The sequence below is a fragment of the Papaver somniferum genome, chromosome 6 (assembly GCF_003573695.1).
Source record: "Papaver somniferum cultivar HN1 chromosome 6, ASM357369v1, whole genome shotgun sequence".
Taxonomy (NCBI): domain Eukaryota; kingdom Viridiplantae; phylum Streptophyta; class Magnoliopsida; order Ranunculales; family Papaveraceae; genus Papaver; species Papaver somniferum.
The window spans coordinates 113,732,460-113,753,930 of NC_039363.1; the positions used below are offsets into that span (position 1 = coordinate 113,732,460).

Consider the following 21,471-nt stretch of genomic DNA (forward strand, 5'->3'; position numbering starts at 1 on the left):
TGTTGTGTCTGTTGTTCCGATTGTTGTGTTTGTTGTTGAGATTGCTGTAAGGGGATGTCATATTTGTTAGAGAAAGGGATTATTGGAATTTTTCCTGATAGATTGAGATGGTATAAGTAATTGTGCGTGAAAAACAAAGAAAAATGAGTATTGATATGGTATGAAATTGAGAAATTTAGAGGTAGAGGTGTAGAAGGTGTGGAACTGTGGATTTTAAGTTTGAAATCAGCTGAATTTATAGCGAAAAGAGTAAGAGCCGTTGGATAATTAAATTAAGATATAGCCGTTGGCGGGTTTTGTAAGACCGCTGGCGGATTATCTCCGATTGCGCGATTTTGGTAGACTTGTTAGCGAATTTACTCCGTACACAAATATTAAATTTAAACTCGGGATTTTAATTGGTCCGCAATCAATAAAATTGGCCATATGTTCACTCGTTTTTCATAATTGTTGAGTCAATAGAAGGAGCAAAATGAACAAATCTCTTGTCTCTGTTCACGTCATAGGAATTGCCACCCTAAGGTTAAATCCTATTAGGCTATTAGGGCATATTCCCCCGATGGGCTATGGTCCTCCAAAGTCCAATGTTGTCTTTCAACAGCTAAATAACTCCGGAACCGTGGAACACGAGTCTTTCTCGTCTACAGCGTCTCTCTTTCAGACCCGAGACTCGAGAGAAAAACAGAGGAGAGAGACTGAGAGAGATCTCACCTTCTCAGTAGAAAATTAGAGAGAGAAATAGAGAGAAATGCCATGAATGAATGATGAGAGAAAAGAGTGAATCGGAAATTTAGATAGAACGGAGAAAGAAAAGATAATTAGAGAATAAAAATGATGCGTCGGGATATTTCACATTATTTGCAACCTAGATTTCTTCTTATATTCCTTGTTGCAATCGTTCTTAGTTTTCTCGCATTTCCAAATTTTCGACGGGTAAGTTTACTCTTCTATTATCTTTCTCAGTTTATGCTTAATTTTTTTTTCTCAGTTTCTTGCTTTTAACGTTCCTGAGATTTCTTTAATTCGATTAGTAGATTGCACATTCTTATAGTAAGCAAGCAAGTAAGCAACTATGCACTCTGATCTGTCCTTGATCTATGTTATAACGTAATACTATCTAGTGATATACCCTAACTGCACTCTTAGATACAATTAGTAGTAAAAGAGACCATCTATGGGTTCCAAGTAGAGTGAGAGACGTTTGTGGAATCTTCAATGGATCCAAGTAGGGTTCAATCAATAATGACTAATCTTGAGAACCTATGAAATCGATAATTTTAGGTCAAATTGTTTATCATGTTGTTATTAATGAGAAGCAGGCAATGCCATTAGAATATTCAGTTTGTTTCAATCTTTACTGCTCAAAGAGGAAATGTACATTCTTATTTCATTAATAATTAGCTAATGACACTAGTACTCTCGAATTGGTGTTTAGGAAGAAGATAAGGCAGAAGAGGTGCACGAAATTACTCACAGGGTGTTCTTGGATGTTGATATTGGCGAACAACGTATAGGTAACAGCTTTTCGTATGTGAAAAAGATTACGTTGAAAATGCTGTTTATTTAACTTATTTTGGATTACTTGCGGTTCTTGAAAAACCGACAAATGTGTTGCTTTACAACATGCTCTAAGTTGCTCAGAAGTATATGTGTGGTCCATCTATTGCTCTTTCTACTATAGATTGCCAAGGACAAGTCCGAGTCAGTAATTGTGGTATCTTAAAGTTAACAGTGAATCATGTCTCCATGACATACTAATATACAACAGTTCTAACTTCATAACCGAGCTTTGGTTTCAGTAGAAAATTGTTTTCGCTGTATTATGGATCTTTCGTAGAAAGATAGACAATTATTCTTTCTTTTAAGGGTGAAAAGAGCAATCCGTTTCTTCTGTATGAATCAATATTATTACTTTCCAAGTCCTTCCCAATACCTCTCCCAAGCAGAATCCCTAATTGACGGGTTACCTTTCTAATATTCACATGCTTGCGTTTTGGGTTTTATGTATTTGTTTAGTACCAGTCTCTGATGTCTGTAGTGTTTCGGTAACCCAGTAAACAATATTTGTTACTTAAAAATGAAATATTATGTTTAAGTTTGTAGTGTTATGTAATTAACTTTTATGTGCCTCTGAGAACTGTTTTTACACTGTCTGCAGGTAGATTGGTAATTGGGCTGTATGGTCAGGTTGTCCCTAAAACAGTTGGTATGTCCTTCACCTCTCATCTATTTCTCTTGATCCTAATGTGATCCCTTTCTATGTTGCCTTATAGTTGCACCGGTGAAATCATAGTTTATCAATCTCATTGGTTAAGCTTTTTTAGCAGATTTTGCCGTTTGAAATCAAATATAATAGGAAAGTAAATTTTATGATGTATAAATCTTAATTAAATTTTACGGCTATTCAACAACTACATGTTAGAATGGTCTATATTATGAAATTTGATGACCTTGAATTGTTATATTGGAGTAAAGTTCTCTTTGGCAAATATGTTCGTCTAATTATCTGATCATGAGGCCAAATTTTTCAATGGAGAACCAAATCATTATTTCTTCAATCAATCTGAGTTGTAAAAATTTAAGCAGATTCCCAGAACAAGTTGTTACTTGTTACTCATAATATTTTCTACCAGTGATGTTCTCTAATTTAGATTTCTTTCATGTGTTCCTTGTTTCATTTGCTTGATATATCTATCGGTAAATGGAATGTTCAAACAATGATCTATTCAGCACGTCATACTTTGTACATGATTGCCTGATGCCTAGTTATATCTGTTTTTTGCAGAAAATTTCAGGGCTCTTTGCACAGGTGCGTCGAGCTTCCTGATCTCTTTAGCAATTAACTGATCACTTGTGAGAAGCACATTTTATATTTTCGTCATTTACATCTTATCCCAGCATCATTGGTAATAACGTCAGGTCTGACTTCATATTCAACTCTACATAGAGCTGTGTATCATCTCTCCTGGCATGTGTTTCTGGATATGTTAAACATATAACTGTAGACCCAACACCAAACTTCTGCAAGAGTCTGGTTATGATCAAATTTTATTTCAAGTGCAGGAGAAATGGGCAAGGGTGCTAATGGAAAAGAACTCCACTATAAGGGAGTACCATTTCATCGAATAATTTCTGGGTTCGTAGTACAAGGTGGTGACATAGCTCATGGGGATGGGAAAGGAGCTGAATCAATATATGGTGGTACCTTCCCTGATGAGAATTTCAAGGTCAAACATTCACATGCAGGTAGGTCCTTGGCTTGGCATCTTCAATGAGAACAACCTAAAAAACCAAAACATCCCGAGTTTCTTATCCTTCCTTCGTATTATTAAGTTATGTAGCGCGAGGTTACTTGAGTTTCTATTAAGAAAAATACGCTAAATAATTGTGAGCTAAATTACATGTGTTTGGTTGATTGCATTTTATAATTCTTTTTCTGGTTCCTATGAGAATGCATTCAGTTGAATGTTCCCTGAAGTGATGCAGATTTCTGAATTGTAGGCTGGTGGTGGTTGTAGGTATTGTTTCCATGGTGAACTCTGGACCTGATTCCAATGGCTCGCAATTCTTCATAACGACAGTCAAGGCCAGCTGGTAAGGCGCACCGAAGGCATGAGTCATTTCATTAATAGATTAGCAAGGCCTGTCCAATCAAATCCACTGTATGCACCTGAAAGATTCTGGCGCTTACATGCATATATTGAAATTCAATTGGCGCATCAATAGATGTTTATTTTCATATTCTTCTATTCTCATCTTTGCTTTGGCTACGCTTAACTACTAGATAGCTGAAACATAATGTTTTTGCTTGTATTATTAAAGGCTGGATGGGGAGCATGTTGCATTTGGTAAAGTTATTCAAGGGATGGACACAGTATACGCAATAGAGGGTGGAGCTGGGACTTATAACGGGAAACCCAGGAAGAAGGTTGTTATTGCGGACTCGGGAGAGATACCTATGAGCAAGTGGGATGAAGAAACATGAAGAAGTCCGACTCTTCAACAAGTACTGTGTCACAAATGGATTTGGCTGTTGATGGCATTAGTGTTTATTTCGATCCGGCATGTGTTTCTAGAAGATCCACTCTGCCTTGTTTTTGCCAACTGCTCATTTGGAGCGTTTAATTTGTGCACTAGGACGCTAACAATGTTACAAATACAGATACTCTCACAGTAGTAGTCTTGTAGATGAAAATTTTCATTTTTGCATCTGCCTAATGAAAGTTTACTTATTTGTATAAACTGCAAGAATATAAAAACAAGAGGGTCTGTAATCCAACCTACTCTAGGGTCAACAAAACAACATCCACCTTGCCCACCAGGCCACCGCCATCACCGCCATCCAGAACCAGATAATAATTTGGCCGGAAACTACTCAGTTCTGATGACTTCCGGTGACAGGATATATTTGTAATTGGCGGCCTTCTCATAAAGTTTCCCTAGATTCTCAGAAGCTGTGCAACCTTTATTTGGCGGGATTTAATCGCGTTCACTTTATTACATTCTGCATACACTGCACTATTCTACTCCCTCTAAAACCCTAAAATCGTGCCTTCTTTTTCTCTTTCTCTTTCTCACTTCCAACAACCACCATAAACCCTAACCTAGGACATCTTCAATCGAGCAATGGCCTCAGCAATTTTCTCAGATTGTTCTTCATCCGCAACAGCTCGTGTTTTCACATTCAATAAAATCCGAACTGGTATTTTTCATTTAAGACAATCATCAGCTATTGTTTCTTGCAGACCTCGAAATCCCAGCTTTGGTGTTCTCAGTACGCAGCGGCGAAGTTCTTACTCCACTGCTGGTATGTGTAAAACCTCTAAACTATGCCATTCATAATCTGATTTTTATATTAGGGCATTTTATTTCAATACCTTCTCACCCAAATGCTCAAAGATCGATTGTATTTGGTTAATCTTTTGTTTCAGTGGCTATGTCACTGAATACTGAAACTTCTGTGAAAGTAATTGATGGAAAGGCGGTTGCGAAGCAAATCAAAGATGAAATCAAAATTGAAGTATTGAAGATGAAGGATGCAATTGGTGTTGTACCAGGGTTAGCTGTTATTCTAGTTGGAGATAGGAAAGATTCTGCAACGTATGTGCGAAATAAGAAGAAGGCTTGTGAAGCAGTTGGGATTACATCTTATGAAATTTGCTTGCCTGAGGATTCTACAGAAGAAGATGTTCTTAAGCATATTGCTGATTATAATGAGAATTCCAAAGTTCATGGTATCCTCATTCAGCTGCCTCTACCTCGTGTAAGTATGCTTTCGTAAAAATTATTATAATATACCAAATGAACATATTGTGTTGCTCGTAACTGTATCAGATACAAAAATGTCGTATTACTGCTTGGTTTAGTACTTGCATTTGAATTTTGATGTCCCTTTGTTATGTAGATTCTGAGTCTTAATCTTTACCTTGCAAAGTTTGATTTTGAGAGTTAGATGATAGGAAGTGTTTGTGTTCAAATGTGATGCAACCTTGGACTGTTAAGATACTTGCTGCTAGTTACTCTCTAGTTGTTCTTATGATGAATTTTGGTATTAGTAAGTTATGCGGTAAAGGGATCTTATGAGCTTTACGATCTTTGTGTCAGCATATGGATGAAGCGAGAATCTTGAACGCCGTTAGTATTGATAAAGATGTCGACGGATTTCATCCACTAAACATCGGGCTTCTTGCCAAGCGAGATCGGGAGCCTTTTTTTGTTTCATGTACCCCCAAAGGATGCATAGAGTTGTTGCACAGATATGGCATCACAATCAAGGGGAAGAGAGCAGTTATAATTGGTCGTAGTAACATTGTTGGACTTCCCGTGTCACTACTGCTACAGGTACTTCTTTTGCTTTGTTATTTGGCATACATGTCAAACTATATAACTTGATTTAGTTCGTTAAATTTGATTTTAGTTGGTTATTCTTCGCATACTGATGTCTGATGTTTGTAGAGGGAAGATGCTACCATCACTATTGTGCACTCTAGAACCGAGAACCCTGAGGAGATCGTGAGACAAGCAGATATCATCGTCTCTGCGGCTGGAAAAGCGAATATGGTGAGAGGTAGCTGGATTAAGCCAGGGGCTGTTATCATTGATGTCGGCATCAACCCAATAGATGTAAGTAGGATCTGTCCAATGTTTGTGCTAACTATTTTTACTGCTAACAGACTGGATTTTATATTTTTTGAAGAAAAGGTCATTCTATATTGATTTATTATTTTTGTTTTGTTGGTCCACAATATTGACAATACCAGCAAAAAAAGAAAAAAAAAAGATTAAATTTCAAATACATGTAGGCATACTGTAATCAAGATATGTTAGCTTTTTTTTTTTCGTCTGACCCCAAAAAGCATTTCAAAGAAGATAGTTGGACTAACTTAACTCGGGGTAAATTGATGAGCAAATTGATGCTGTCTAATGCTCGTATCAGGATGAAAATGAGGGTTTTGAAGAATGAATTTTTTTCGTTTTTATTTGAGTACTTTAGGTAGTTTCTTTGGAGTTGATGGTTGAATCTTCTCTGCTTTTTTATCTGTTGGAGGGTTTTGAGTTGCTCCTATGTGATCTCGTTCGTTTTCTTTTTTGTTTTTCTTTCTTTTTTCTTTTGGTGTCACTCTTGATGACATCTTTGTTTTTCTAATTAAATTTGCCCTTTTTGCATCAAAAAAACTTAACTCGGGGGAAGTCATGTTTCGGGTTGAAGCCTACCCAGATTATTGAATTTGCTTTTATGTTTGACAGGACCCAGAAAGTCCTCGAGGCTACCGGTTGGTTGGGGATGTTTGCTATGACGAAGCCTGTAAAGTAGCTTCCGCTATTACTCCAGTACCTGGTGGAGTCGGTCCGATGACCATAGCCATGCTTCTATCAAATACCCTTAGCTCAGCTAAGAGAGCACTCAAGTTTGAATGAGAGCTGGACGATTTTTGCGGCTTATCTGGAAACAATGATGTTACGTGTGCCCCTTCTCAATAGAAGGTTATTCTTAATGATCTTAGTGACTAGCTTTCTTTTCGTTTTTACTGTAAGCTTATTCATATTCTCTTCCTTTATATTTATACAGTTGAGTTCACATCTTTGCCTTTCTCATTCTATTTCATTTTGCTCATTTTAATCGCTACACCTATTATAAATATGTTGTGCTGGTTTGTAATCCAAGTGCAAGTTGTATTTGCCTTTTTGAGTGATAGCTTCTTAATAGAGTTCCGTTAACCTATCAAGCCTATGGCTATAAGGATTTGGAGCCGTTTCAGGATTTGTGACCACCTCCACTTAATAATGTGCAGAATGTAATCAACTCACTTACCAGGTTGTCCTAGAGACTTTGGAGCCAAGTCTCCAGTTACTGCTGCTGTTCTAGCACAGGTAAGCAGATATATCGGTTTCGTTCTTTTCTTTTTCCCATCTTTTATCAAGGTGATTTTTTCCTTCCATGGGGTTCAGTTTGTTTCCATGAAGTGTTGCTGAGCTTTCTTGTTTCCTTTTTTTAGGCTAGGTTGCCTATGGCAGAAACGGCAGCAACTATCAATAAGTTAAGGAGTCGCGCCTCTCTGAGCTTACCGAGGTAATGATAGAATAACATAGGTCGGTTTCTTACTTTTTTTCGTTTGAGGGTGAGGATCTGTACACACCCACCACTCACTTACACCCATTGTAGGACACCCACTGTTTGTATTAAAAATATGTGGATTTGAATTTCATTAGAATGATAATGTAGGTTGTCTTTTGCAAAGCAAAATCCTTCTCGGCATCTGTATACACTGTGATAATGTACATGTAATGAAACAAACTCATCTGATTTAGACTTGATGTATCATGGTTTCCTTGTCGACCAACATTCTAAAAAATCTATGCAGCTATGTGAAGCTAGCAGAAGCTCTGTTATGTATGCTATCTCAAGGGTAGTGTCTAGACCAAAGATTTCATATCTTGGATTCTTCAGAAGATAACAACTTATGCGAAGGAACCCTCGCAGTATAATGTAAATCATCCCGCGATACACAAAGATGATAAGAGAAAAGAGAAACCTAAAGGAATTTTGTTATCCTGGTTCGTTCTTTCACTGGCGTAAAGTTGTACAGGAATGTGTCTCTGAAATTACTTTAAAGCATTTTGTTCTTGGTGTCTTTTTACATTCCAAAGGATAAAAAGATGGATCCAAGAAATATTTAAATTGAATTGATGTTTGAAACAGATCAAATAGAAACACAGTAGTAACTGGTGTGTTTAGCTAGACTAGAGATAGGAAAAGGGTAGTTGGCACTGTAATGGACAGGTTGTTGATCAATTTATGTGTCTTAATGAATAAATTCAGCTATATCATTAAAACTGGAGAATTCTGGTAGTTCTTACATTGTTGTCAACGGTATTGGTTACAGCGGGAGTTTTTAGCCTTCCCCCAGCTTGCACTTATATTCTATTGGCGAATAAATCTTTGGGAGCGACTACTCCCAGTTTTAGTCTAGAAGATCACACTGTTTTGATGAAGCAGTTAAAAGCAAGTATGAATTCGAGTCTGACTACTCCCAACTGTAGTCCAAAAGATTACGCTATCAACAATAAGCCTTCAAGTACGCATTCGTAAGGGCAACTCCTATGGAGAAAAAATAACTCCATATCTTTGTGATAATTCACTTTTTATGGATAAAAAATGCCTATGGGAAGAATTTAGGTTCATATCTTTGTGAAGTCCAGATGGTACTCCACTGATATACATAATAGGCTGTGGAGTAGTCCATCTGATCACTGGATGACCGGATATGTCATCCGGACACTAAGTGTTCGGTTAGTGTCCGGATTTATTTACTTTTTATTTATTTTTTGTCATTTTGTTACTTAGTGACCGGATGAAATAATTTGCTTTTTCAATCCGGTCATGAAGTGACCGGATGAGTATTCCAAAAAAAATTTAAAAAAAACACAGAAAGTCTTGGAAGTTAAAATATGTGCCTGATTCCAAGTGGATGATCATCACTATTCATTCATTTTGAAACGGTGTAGTCAAACTTTAGGAGAAGTAGTGAAAATCTATTATATAAAGGGAACACCCCTTACCGTAGCAAGTGAAGCTGCAAATTTTGAACTTCCGATTTTATCCTTTGTTTCATTTTTTCACTCGACCATGATATAAAATTAATGGGGGTATAAAAATAAATAAAGGGAATGAAAAATCTCCATATAATCAAAATAAAAAATCAATCTAATCTAACACTATTGAAGTTTATAAAATTTCCTCCAAATTCTTCATCAAAAAATGAGTAACAGACACCCATTCCTTCAAACCTCACATATAATTTAAGAAAAATTAAAAACGATTATAATTCCAAAATTAGACGAGATTCCCAAGCATCCATCTCACCGATCTGAACCGTAATAAAGTACCCAATTGTTCAAACACTTCGTTCAACTAATTTGATGATTTTGAGGGTTAATACATCTTGATCAGGCGAGCAAGTTTCTGTTAGGGTTTGTATTAATTGTGGATCAAATCGAAGTTTTGAAATACATAGACTTAGTTGTTTGATTTGGCATGTTTGGTAGGGCTGGCAATGGATAAATATCCGTCGGATATTGGCCATACCGATAAGGTTAAGGTTAAGGGTTATCGGATATCCGATATCCGATAACATCCGAAGGATATCAAAAATCCAATTCGATAAGGTTAAGGTTAACCTATCGGATATCGGATTTTTATCCGTTAATATCCGGTTTTGTTGGACAGAAGTAAAATCTGAAATTTAACGGAATTTTCAAGTGTTTAGCTTAACTGAAAGACAGAAAAACCCACACAAACACTACTCCAGTGTCTCAGTCACATCACACATGAAGAAAAAAACTACAAACACCCAACCAAACAGTCTGCAAACTAAAGTACACAACAGCAAAAGAGAAAAAACCATGTCTTCTTGTACATAGACTTAACAATAATGTCAAACAACTTGCTAGTGATGATCTTCCTTGGATGCCTGGTTATATGTTGCATCATTGCATCAACTTCAGTCGATGACTTCCATATCTGCATTCACAAACGAAACAAAAGAGAAGCAAACATGGTTTATACTAGCAACAGGGTTTAAACGAAACAAAACGAAACAAACGAAACAATATATTCTTTATGATAAAAGCGCATTTGCAGGTGGAGTTATACTAGCAACAGGTTTTATACATGTTTGTCCATACTCATGCTACTCAGTACTCATGGTCATGCTCATGGTTATGCTTTCCTTGGTTGTTGCAGAAAATGAAAGATTCAATTGTTGTTCGATCAGCTAATGGTACATGATGCATCACAAAAAAGCAAAGGAAAAGAACTAAGCAAAGGAAAAGAAGATTTACCTGCATCAAAGGAGCCGGGCAGCCAATCACTTAAGCATAGAAGTGCTTGGACTAATTCTGGACTTAATGAAGCTCTGTGTGTTGTTATAACCCTTCCACCATCGCTAAACATGGACTCTGATGCTACACTGGTCACCGGAACAGCCAACACATCCCTTGCTATCTTTGATAGAATTGAGTACTTAGCGGCACTTAGCTTCCACCAACTCAATATATCAAAATTGTATGAAAGTAGCAGGGGCAAAATCTCACAAATATTTCTTGAAATCAGTTGACATATTAACATAGAAATGACAAAATTAAACTAAAAGGAAGATTCAAATTCGAAACAATCGATTAGGCATTAACTTGCTTTAACAGATAGAAAACTAACAGATAGAAAACCTACTTGATATGTGCCAAGAAGATGATCCTCCAGACGATACAAAAGCTTTAACCCTTGGATCAATCTTGCTTCTTCAAACTATTTCCTGTGGCAACTAGCTATTGCTGAAGGAACAAAGAAAGTAAAGACAAAATAATTGTGATCAGGTGAAAAGCTAAGAAACTTAGTTCAAAAAGGATAAGGAAAACGAAGCGCAGAACTTTACAATTGTAGGGAGAAACAGGTTTCTGCTTGTGTATATATATGCCAGAAATAAGGTTAAACAAGATAGATACGTGGGTTCCAAAATATTTGGTTAGCATCAAATATTTAGAAATCCAAAAAAAGTGTATTGTTAGATATTTACATTTTGCTGTAACTTGTTAACAATCAACAAAATTAGTTCTCAAATACTTTGATTTTTTGATACCATACAACAAAGAATTTCAAATTCATATAAATCCAATAGAAACTCAAACAGTTATTTCCCTTCTAAGTTCTTCTTATAAACCCTAATTTCTAATTTAGGGAAGAACATCACAAACCCTAACTCTCTAAAATCAAAATTAAACATCATACAATTTTATAATTCAAAATATACATCAAACCCACCTACAATCCGCTATTCGCAACAATAATAAACAACAAAAACAATTAAATACGCAATCGATTTGGGGAAAAAAAACCTAAACTTCGAAACAATAATAGAAAACACAAACAATGACTTACTTCTTGATTGAGAGTCTCTAATCATCAATATTCTCGACCAAATCACGATCAAATCGATCGCTCAGTCCCCCTCTCTCGATCAAATCACGAACCAGTGAATCACTGTTAGAGAATGAGAAAAAACAGACTTTTGGTAGAATGAATGAAATGGGTTGTTCTCTCCCGACATGCGACACATATACCTAGGGATAGGAAATTACAAGTACACCCCTAGACTATCAGATATCGGATATTAACCTAACGGAAACAGCCTATTCCGATATCGATATCGTTAAGAGGAAATATCCGATAGAATATCGGATTCCGATATCCGATATTCGATATGTTGGATTAAATCCTATAGGATGTCGGATTTCGGAAATGGATATTGGATATCGGTTATCCATTGCCAGCCCTAATGTTTGGATTCTGTTATTAGTCTCGATCGGGAGATAGAATGACAATTAGAGGAAGAAATAGCAAAAAGCAGAAGATAAGAAGCAGAGCAGGTAGTGGAGAAGAAACCCAAATGATTTTAGGGTTACGACTCTCAATGTAAACCCAAATGATGGCATTACCCTCCCGTTTTAGGAATAATCAAACAGGTGTTGCCGTGTTTGGGTATCCAACAAACACGCGTCTCTCAGAAAATGTATTTTCACACTTATGAAATGCACGTGCAGCCCCAAGTCCCCTACCCCTTGATTTGTAAAATTACAGCACGCGCAAAGCGCGTGCCAACGATCTTGTAAAAGAAAAAAGCATCTCCCACTAGTCCATTTGATGTACCAATTATTCACCGAACATGGATTAGTGGGAGAATTATAATTCTGTTCACTCAAACATGTTGGCCTTTTTGATTAAAAAGGAAATGTCATCCGGTCATCAAGCGACCGGATAAGTTAATTTGGAAAAAAATATGATCCGGACATTAAAGAGCCAGATGGGGTATCCAGAGTCCAGACATTGAGTAATCGGATGGAGAATCATTTTAATATTCCCACACTAGGGTTTGGCTCCACAAATTTCTGAGGGTCCACAAATATTCCGAGAATCATTAAATTATGGATGGTTTTAGCTCCGCACCATAAGAGTTGCCCTAAGCTTGCAGTGTGCTTGGCAAAAAAATAAAAATAAAATTCGTAAGCTCCCAATTTACCAGACCGACCTTACGGTGTAGGAACATAGTTCTACCCTATTAATGTAGCGGTGTAGCTCTGTAATCTCGTCCATTGCACCCACGCCCACCATCACTCGCTTTGGTAGAGCGATAGATCACGAAACAAATTCTCTCTAAATATATACTCCCTTCGTTTTCGCTCAATTTCTTCTTCAGATTTGGCGGAATGACAGTCGAGATTGAAAACCCTAATTCCGTCTCTAATGGAGATTTAAAGCAAAACAGCACCAACAAGAAATCTAAAGAGAGCGAGAAGCGTAGACGCAGGAGAAAGCAAAAGAAAAATAATAAGAAACAAAATAACATCACTGAAACTGATAGTGATGACAACGTTAAAGAAAACTCCGGTCCGCACCAGGTAATTATTTCTTCTTTTTTGTTTGTTTTACTCTCTTCATTGGGGTTTTAGGGTTTTTGTTATATCTATGTTATACTTCGCATTAGGGTTTCATGTTGTGTATAACGTTGTAATTGGGTTTACTAATGTGTTGATTATTCGAGAATCAACAGCCTCTTGAAAAAGTTGAAATTGAGTATGTCACCGAGAACCTTGAATTTGGGGATGCTTACGCCGAGTTGAAGAGCGTCTTTGAGAAGTTTAATGTTAAGGAAGCTGCTGATGCAGAGGTAATAAATTCATAGATTTTGAATTGAGGTTTTATTCTTTTTGTCTGTGTTTTCCGTTTATAGTTTTTGATTTGTTTTGGGTTCTGGATTTGGGGTTTGTGGTGTCATTTATATAGGATAATGATAAGAAGGATGAAGAGGAGAAAAAGGTAACGAAGAAGAAAGATGACTCTGATTCAGATCAAGAAGAAGAGCAAGATGCCAACCAGAACGAGAAAGGAGGGGTTTCAAATAAAAAGAAGAAGGTACTTAGTTATTATTTATGGTATAGTCTGATTTATTTTATGTTTTTTTTTTTTTTAGTTCTTCTAATGATTTGCTTATGTCATACCTGTTTCAGTTACAACGGAGGATGAAGATTGCTGAACTGAAACAATTATGCGCAAGGCCTGATGTGGTTGAGGTATGCCATATTGTATATATATATATATGATATTATGATATCTTCTTCTTTTTTTTTTGGTGTATTCAGTTGTATTTTTTTTGTTTGACAAATCTTTTTGGATGTTTCATATATTTTTAGGTGTGGGATGCAACAGCAGCAGACCCAAAGTTGCTAGTGTTTCTCAAATCGTACCGAAATACTGTTCCTGTGCCAAGGCATTGGTGTCAAAAGAGGAAATTCTTACAGGTGAGTGGTCGACTGGACATAGATAATAGTTTACTTAGTATGTACATGCATGATAAATGGACTTACGTTGTAAAAGGGGTTCATGTAAGAGGGTGAGCGAAAATAATAGAATCAATAAGGTTTCACTCCTCTTATATGGATGTGTGGTTCTTGCAGGGGACTGGCTGTAACAATCATGGAGACAGAAGTAGGTGGTATTTTTTGAAAAGAATCTTTGATATGTTTATTTGTTAACATATTTGCTAGGGGTTATGTGGTTTTTTTTGTTCTATATCAAATTAAGGTGCCTAGACAAGTTTGAGTGAGAGATGAGTCGTCGGGTTATGTTTGATGTTGCAATGCAGCTTGTGTGGCTTACTTTGCGCAATACATGGACTGGATGTATTTTTTTATTGCGGCAGTATAGTCCACTGGAATAATTATGCCCATTGGCTGCTTTGATACGGAGAATCTAAAATCACTAATCCATCTTTTATGTGTTTTTTAGGGAAAACGTGGTATTGAGAAACAGCCTTTTCAACTCCCTGACTTCATTGCGGCAACCGGAATCGAGAAAATTAGACAGGTATAACTGGATGCTTAGGTCTGCAATGATTAAGTGTTATCCAATTTTGAGACATTTATTCTTTTTGCGCCACTGGCCATTGTGCTATCAGTTGTTTTCTAAAAACTTCAGTATATTTGAAGAATGTTTTGAGCTGTTAGAATCCTCTCACCTTCTTTTGGAAGATGGTTACATAACTCTGTTGCTTTCCTCTTTGTGTAGCCAGATAATGATACTTTCAATTCATGTTCTCTCGGTTTATATTCTATTAATTAATGGTTTCAATGATGTCATATGTAGGCGTACATTGAGAAAGAGGACAGTAAAAAGTTGAAACAGAAGCAACGTGAGCGAATGCAACCAAAGATGGGAAAGATGGATATTGATTATCAGGTTTGAGCTACTTTTTATGATATTATGAATTATCACGCGTCTCTCTCCTTCGTTGTTTTACTTCTATACAGAAAGTCCAGTCTTGTGTATTACACATTATGTTCTCTGGCTAATTATAATGGTTCTAACCACCTGATTTCTGTACCCATATACAGGTTCTCCATGATGCCTTCTTTAAATATCAGACCAAGCCTAAGCTTACTAGTCATGGGGAGCTCTATCACGAAGGGAAAGAGTTTGAGGTATAGGTTCTGTGGTTAATCTACTTGAATTCAGAGAAACCAATCTAGTAGTTGTATTTACAGTTATTTTGGTGTATACAGGTGAAATTACGAGAGATGAAGCCAGGTATGCTGTCACAGGATTTAAAAGAAGCCCTTGGTATGCCAGAGGGTGCGCCTCCCCCATGGCTTATTAATATGCAGGTCAATTTTAGCTAATATATTACTGATTTCATTAATTGGTATTACAAGCTTCTTGATTCATTAATTGAGACAGTCTCTCTTTTTTTTGTTATTAAACAGAGATATGGCCCCCCTCCGTCTTATCCACATCTTAAAATTCCTGGTCTGAATGCTCCTATTCCTCCCGGTGCTAGCTTCGGTTATCATCCTGGAGGTTGGGGTAAACCGCCTGTTGACGAAGTGAGTTCACTTTTTTTCTTCAGTTTTTTGTTAGATTCTGTTTCGCTAATTTGAGGAATGCTTGTTAACATTGGGAATTCTTCTCAATATTTGTATAGTATGGGCGTCCATTATACGGAGATGTCTTTGGAGTGCAGCAACAGGAACAACTTAACTACGAGGTAGTATGTCATAACTTCGCTTGTATTTAAAATAATCTTAGCATTCTGAGTCTGGTTATTTGGAAAAACGTTAGACATGTTTAAAGGTAGTGTGTGCAAGGAAACTGCTCATTGAGATACAATTGTTTTCAGTATGAAGTACATGAAATAGATGCCTTATTCGCTCACTATTTGAGGGTGATGTAATTTTCAGGAAGAGCCTGTTGATAGGAGCAAGCATTGGGGAGATTTGGAGGATGAGGTAGAAAGCGACGATGATGATGATGTGGATGAAGATATTCCAGAAGAGGAATTAGATGATGGAACTAAATCCGAGGGTGGAGAGAGTATACTGTCAAGGTAATTTCTGCCTTCTGCATAATATGTTTAGTGGTAGCGTGTGCTAGATAATGTGTACTAATGAGCTTTTTCTTTTTTCAGCACTCCTGGTGGTGTGGAGACACCAGATGTCATTGAACTACGGAAGCAGCAGAGAAAAGAACCTGAGAGACAACTGTACCAAGTGAGTAAATATTCTGCAGTCCTTACATCGTAAGTCATTGTTTGTATTCTTGCTTACCTTCTTGTGGTCCTTCTTATATAGGTGCTTGAAGAAAAAGAAGAAAAGATCGCTCCTGGAACCTTGCTTGGGACAACACACACGTATGTACATGGCAATGATAGTCACGTAGTTTTGTCGAATTGACTATACTATATTTGGTAATGATTTAGAAAAAGTCTTTAACATTTGTTTATGGATTCAGGTATGTGGTTGGTGCTGGAGCACAGGAAAAGGCTGCAGCTTCCAAAAGGGTATTGATTTGTTATCTTCCTTTCTTCCATCCTTATTTTAATAGGGAGTTCATTGCTCTAGTAAATCTTGAATGTTAACTAGGGGAAAGCTAACTATATACGTAGCAGAGACTTTAAACAAAACCAATGTTATGTAACTAATTATTCTAATCGACTGCTACAAGCATGTTGGGTTTTTGGTACGCACTGGATAGTAGGTTAGCTCATTGTAATATGGATTGCACCAAGTATCTGAAAGTTCTCTGCACTACTATGTTTTGCAATGTCTATCAAGCTGGGCTACATGTAGTGAGATGGAACCAAATATATAATATTGCCATTTGATACTTGGGTAATCCTTTTTGTCCGTTCTCACGTGCAATTGGTTGGTAATGTTCTCTGCACTCCTTGTCAACTGTAGTTGCGGTATATTTCTTTAGATCAAAAATTTTGTTCTGAAAACATCTTTTTGTCTTTCATACGGGTGCACAGTCACTTTAGGGGTCTGAGAGTTACATTCTACTTGTGTTTGCTTGTTGCATCATGATATATATACATACGCACACACACAAACATATATCTGTGGCTTAGCTAGTCATAATTACTTGAATTAATGTCGAAATTTCCTAGGAGATGAAAAAGTAATTTCGAGTTAAGTTGTTTCCACTCTGCAGTATGCGGTCTCCTGGTTTGATCACTCATAGTTTTTTAAGATAAGTCCTAGTCATTCATCTTACTAGTTTTCTTCCGCAGGTTGATCTACTTCGAGGTCAAAAGGCAGATAAAGTTGATGTCTCTTTCAAACCAGAGGAATTGGAAGGGTTGGAGAACCTGGATGGTGTTCTGGCTGCCAAGTAAGAGAGAAACTGTAAAAGAGATTGTTGTCAAAAGGCTGAATTAATATTTTGCTTTGTGAGGAATATATTGCTAATGTTTGATCTCACTCTGTTGCAGGTACGAGGAAGCAAGGGAAGAAGAGAAACAGCGTAGCCAGCGTGAGGATTTCAGCGATATGGTTGCGGAGGTATGTTTGATGTCTCTGCAGTTTGCCATTTTCATGGTAGTTTTATATATTCACCTGTTTCACTCATAAATTTGATGGGACTTGTGCAGAATGAGAAGAAGAGGAAGAGAAAGATGTACGAGAAGGATGGGAAATCAAAAAAGAAAGATTTCAAGTTTTAGATATTGTAATATTTGTACCTGTGTTAGAATAGTAACAGAGCCTGGGGAAAGTATGCGGAAAGCACTGGATCCGTATATTTTGGTTTTCTTAGCATTTTCTAACTGGCAGAAGTTTCTGTTTCTCTCATGTCCTGCACTGGTTTAAATGTTTTGAGCTGAGTTTATAATTTACTCTCATCTGTAGTCTTAAGGAATTTTGTAAGCCTGGTTCTTGCTTTCACTGGCGTAAAGTTGTACAGGAATGTGTTTCTGAAATTACTTAAAAGCATTTTGTTGTTGGTGTCTTTTTACATTCCAAAGGATAAACAGATTCATCCAGGAAATATTTAAATTGAATCGACGTCTTCTGCAGGTATGTTTGAAACAGGTCAAACAGAAACACAGTAATGGTAACTGGTCTGTTTAGCTAGGCTAGGATAGAAAAAGAGCAGTTGGCACTGTAATGGATAGCTGTGTTGATCAATTTCTGTGTCCTAATGAATAATATCAGTATTGGATTACAGCCGGGAGTATTTAGCCTTCCCCCAGCTTGTGCTTATGTTCTATTGGGAGCGACTACTCCCAGTTTTAGTCTATAAGATCACACTGTTTTCATGAAACAGTGAAAAGCATGTATTCGAGTTACTCCCAGTTGTAGTCCACAAGATTACGCTATCAACAATAAGCCTTCACTGTAAGTACGCATTCGTAAGCTTGCAGAGTGCTTGGCAAAAAATACTAAAAGAAGACGGATAAAGTGCTTTAAGAGTTGGACCTTATGGGGTTCTGAACAGGGAGATGGTGACAGCATTTGTGTGTTGGTGTATATATATGTATTGTATCAATTGGGTGATACTTGCCCATAGTTCGCTGAGAGCTTTGAGATCTGCAAGACTGCTATTGAATACAAAGTTGAATACACGTGGAGTCATTATCCAATGTTATCATGTAAAATTGGACATACCATCATCATAAACTGTCACCTTACCTCGAGTAAAATAAAATGGTGCCACACTAATGTGATGTAACAGAAACCAACTCTCTGATGGTTTTTTATAGTTTTAACACATATCAAAGTTCTTAAAAAAGTTTGTAGTCCTCTTTGATAGTTTTCTCTTCTTTTCTCCTAACAACTCTTCTTAAAACCAAGGAACAAAATCAGTGTGCTGCTGAAAGTCGCAAACGATCAACTCTCATTTCTCTATAAAAACACTCCATTTAGTAACACATGGGATCTAACTCTAGGTGAATTGCTTCTCATTTCATTTGTCATCTTATCAGATTTTACTATTTAAATTTATGACTACTCATTTGTTTTGTAATCGTGTATATTTTTCTTCTCTGTTTCTCGTGGTCTTGTGTTCTTTTTTGTCTTTCATGTCTACTATCCCGTAGCTCGACTACAGATACAGTTGTGACTATTGATGTTCATAAAACTAAGGAGCTTGTTTCCCATTCTGGTCACCGTTACCTTGATGTCCGGTAAGTCTTTATTTTAAATGTTTTTGGGTTTGTAGTTCTAATTTGATGCAAGACTTAATTTTTAATGATTTCTGGTTTGCATGAACAGAACAACAGAAGAATTTAACAAAGGTCATGTTGATGTAGAAAATCCTCTTAACATTCCTTACATGTTCAACACACCCCAAGGTCTGTTCCTTGTGCACAAACTCTGTTTTCACTTTCTTTTTTGGCATTGAAGAAATAATGGGTTTAAATTGATTGAGGTTCATGTCAAAATTTTAGGTAGAGTTAAAAATCCTGAGTTCCTAGAACAAGTTACATCCGCCTGCAACAAGGATGATCATCTAATAGTGGTAATCTTTTATGAGAACAATGAACATTTTCTAATACTTTATTTAACAAAAGATTGATCAGCTAAATTGGCAGTATATCTGAATTGTGTTTATATGATTTTTGAAGGGTTGTCAAAGTGGGGTTAGGTCACTTGATGCATCTGCTGATCTTCTCAAGGCTGTAAGATCTTCTTCTTTATCATCCCTTATTAATTACTGGTTCTTGCATCCGGCTCTCATCTTATTGATGTTTCTTAGCCGAGTGATTATCTGATTATCTTAGTTTTTGTATGTAGGAATTCAAGCATGTAAGTAACATGGGAGGAGGATATGCCGCATGGATGCAGAATGGCTTAGCTGTGAAGAAGCCTGATCAAGCTTGAATTTGCGATGTTCTGTTTCCTAGTGCCAACTCTCAATGCTTTGTTCTGGGTTGGCCCAACCTACCAGTCTACTACTCACCTAACACTGTATAATGTGGGTGTCGTTGTAATTTCGACATATGTCCATTCCATTGTACTCCCTCCGTTTCTAAAAAATAGGCTTGTTTGATTTTCACAAAAATTAAAAAAACTAATTATTGGAGCCACTTTTCCATGTTTTTTCCTAATCTATCATTTGGTTCCCACTCATTTGTTATTAGAGAAAGAGGAGAGAGAAGTGGGTCCCCTTTTTATAGTAGGAGAGAGAATGGAGAGAGAGAAGTGGTCCCTCAATGGGTATAGTAGTAAAATCATAACATTTGACTTTCCACATATGGAAACAAGCCTATTTTTTTTGACATACCCGAAAAAGGAAATCTGCCTATTTTTTTTAAAACGGAGGGAATAGTTTTCTCTACTATCATAATAGAAATTACGCAAATCAACTACTCAAGTGCTAGTCCACTGCATCTATGGTCGCAATTTTATACATTTTTTTTAGATAACTGGAGAGCATTTTATTAAATAGTGGCAGGCTCAATACGCATGCCTATAAATGTTTGTAAACAACTTGAAACATTATGAAGGACTTCGATAGAAGACTTCTCTCTTCTAACTCTCTTGGCAATTGCATCTGCCAAGTTATTACCATCTCTCTTAACATGAGTCACTCGACAACTATTAAAAAAACTCAAAAGAAGTTTGATATCTCTAACTATTTTCATATTCCCCCATCGAACAAAGGAATTATCAGACAAAATGGAGTTTACGACAGTCTCTGCATCAGCTATCACTTTAATTTTGGTAATTCCTGAAGCTTTAACCCAACTCTGCGCTTCCATGATGGTCATGCATTCTCCAGCTTCCGAGTCTGTCATTCTAACTGCATATGAGCCTTTGAATCCTGAGAGTTCACCTGCATCTGAGTAGAGCACCATCCCGGTGCCACAATTATTAGTATGCAGATCAAAAGAAGCATCTATATAAACTGTAAACATTAGATTCTCAGCATGCAAGCAGTTTAAGAATGGAGTGTTAACCAAGTGATCATCCCTACATGCCATCTGACTATGTTTCATGATACTAAAACTAACTAAGTAGTAATTAATTCTAGAGACAGTAGAGTCCGGTTTAGGATTTTATTTTGAAAGATACCGTCGCATCTTTCTTTCCAGATTATCCAACAAGCAGTCATAGGAGTTGTTCTCCATGTCTCCAATTCTTCCATGTTTGTATTGGTGACTTGAGAGAACCATGAGATAATCCATTCTCTGACAGAGCCGTAGTTTTCTAACACCAGATCAATGTTGATATTAGGCATTCTCTAGACGACTCTCGCATGGTGAAAGGAAATGAGCAAATGAAACTGAGATTCATTCTGGTGCTGGCAGATGTTGCACACATTATCAATAGTGTGATTGAATTGGGATAGCCTTTCTCTTGTTGGAACCGTATCCTTGAGACATTTCCAAATGAATAATTTGACTCTGTGAGGTAATTTCATCTTCCACAGAGCTTTCATACTTCTTTAGGAACATTATTGATTGCCACTTGATTCTGAACTTTTCTTTCAATGAGTTTGTTGCATGCGCTTTTAACTGAGAAGTAACCATCTCTGGAAGGTAACCACCTAATGACATCTTCTTCTGAAGTAGATAACTGCATGATTTTGATTTTCTCTACCAGTTCTGGAGAAAACAAAGTGGTAAGAAGAGGAATATTCCG

The 21,471-nt window shown here is 36.8% G+C and overlaps 4 protein-coding genes across 6 annotated transcripts; all 4 read left to right on the forward strand.

The window, feature by feature from the left end:
- The first annotated feature begins 624 nt into the window (after positions 1-624).
- On the forward strand, positions 625-4,240 carry LOC113288913 (peptidyl-prolyl cis-trans isomerase CYP21-1-like). Its single transcript, XM_026538066.1, has 7 exons — positions 625-933; positions 1,436-1,514; positions 2,159-2,206; positions 2,786-2,809; positions 3,064-3,246; positions 3,519-3,594; positions 3,823-4,240. The coding sequence occupies exons 1-7, from the start codon at positions 832-834 to the stop codon at positions 3,983-3,985; spliced, it is 675 nt and encodes a 224-aa protein (XP_026393851.1). The 5' UTR covers positions 625-831; the 3' UTR covers positions 3,986-4,240.
- Positions 4,241-4,386: 146 nt separating this feature from the next.
- On the forward strand, positions 4,387-7,815 carry LOC113288914 (bifunctional protein FolD 4, chloroplastic-like). Of its 2 annotated transcripts, XR_003330767.1 has the most exons (7): positions 4,387-4,807; positions 4,932-5,263; positions 5,605-5,841; positions 5,956-6,123; positions 6,748-6,984; positions 7,293-7,371; positions 7,497-7,815. XR_003330767.1 is itself a non-coding variant. In XM_026538067.1 (5 exons), exons 1-5 carry the CDS (start codon positions 4,627-4,629, stop codon positions 6,916-6,918), a joined length of 1,089 nt encoding a protein of 362 aa, XP_026393852.1. In that variant the 5' UTR covers positions 4,387-4,626; the 3' UTR covers positions 6,919-7,176. The 2 variants fall into 2 exon arrangements, 1 of the variants encoding a protein (XP_026393852.1); XM_026538067.1 differs by lacking the exons at positions 7,293-7,371; positions 7,497-7,815 and having other exon boundaries at positions 6,748-7,176.
- Positions 7,816-12,555: 4,740 nt separating this feature from the next.
- Positions 12,556-17,840, forward strand: LOC113288916 (splicing factor 3B subunit 2-like). 2 transcript variants are annotated; one of them, XM_026538068.1, is made up of 18 exons: positions 12,556-12,951; positions 13,104-13,220; positions 13,337-13,465; positions 13,561-13,623; positions 13,744-13,851; positions 14,339-14,416; positions 14,696-14,788; positions 14,944-15,030; positions 15,112-15,213; positions 15,313-15,432; positions 15,531-15,593; positions 15,787-15,932; positions 16,014-16,095; positions 16,177-16,235; positions 16,337-16,385; positions 17,118-17,218; positions 17,319-17,388; positions 17,478-17,840. In XM_026538068.1, the coding sequence occupies exons 1-18, from the start codon at positions 12,760-12,762 to the stop codon at positions 17,547-17,549; spliced, it is 1,731 nt and encodes a 576-aa protein (XP_026393853.1). In that variant the 5' UTR covers positions 12,556-12,759; the 3' UTR covers positions 17,550-17,840. The 2 variants fall into 2 exon arrangements, with proteins under 2 accessions (XP_026393853.1, XP_026393854.1); XM_026538069.1 differs by having other exon boundaries at positions 17,142-17,218.
- A 737-nt stretch (positions 17,841-18,577) lies between these two features.
- Positions 18,578-19,913, forward strand: LOC113286063 (thiosulfate sulfurtransferase 18-like). The gene is made up of 6 exons (XM_026534780.1): positions 18,578-18,773; positions 18,924-19,010; positions 19,099-19,178; positions 19,275-19,345; positions 19,452-19,505; positions 19,621-19,913. The coding sequence occupies exons 1-6, from the start codon at positions 18,757-18,759 to the stop codon at positions 19,705-19,707; spliced, it is 396 nt and encodes a 131-aa protein (XP_026390565.1). The 5' UTR covers positions 18,578-18,756; the 3' UTR covers positions 19,708-19,913.
- Positions 19,914-21,471: the final 1,558 nt, after the last annotated feature.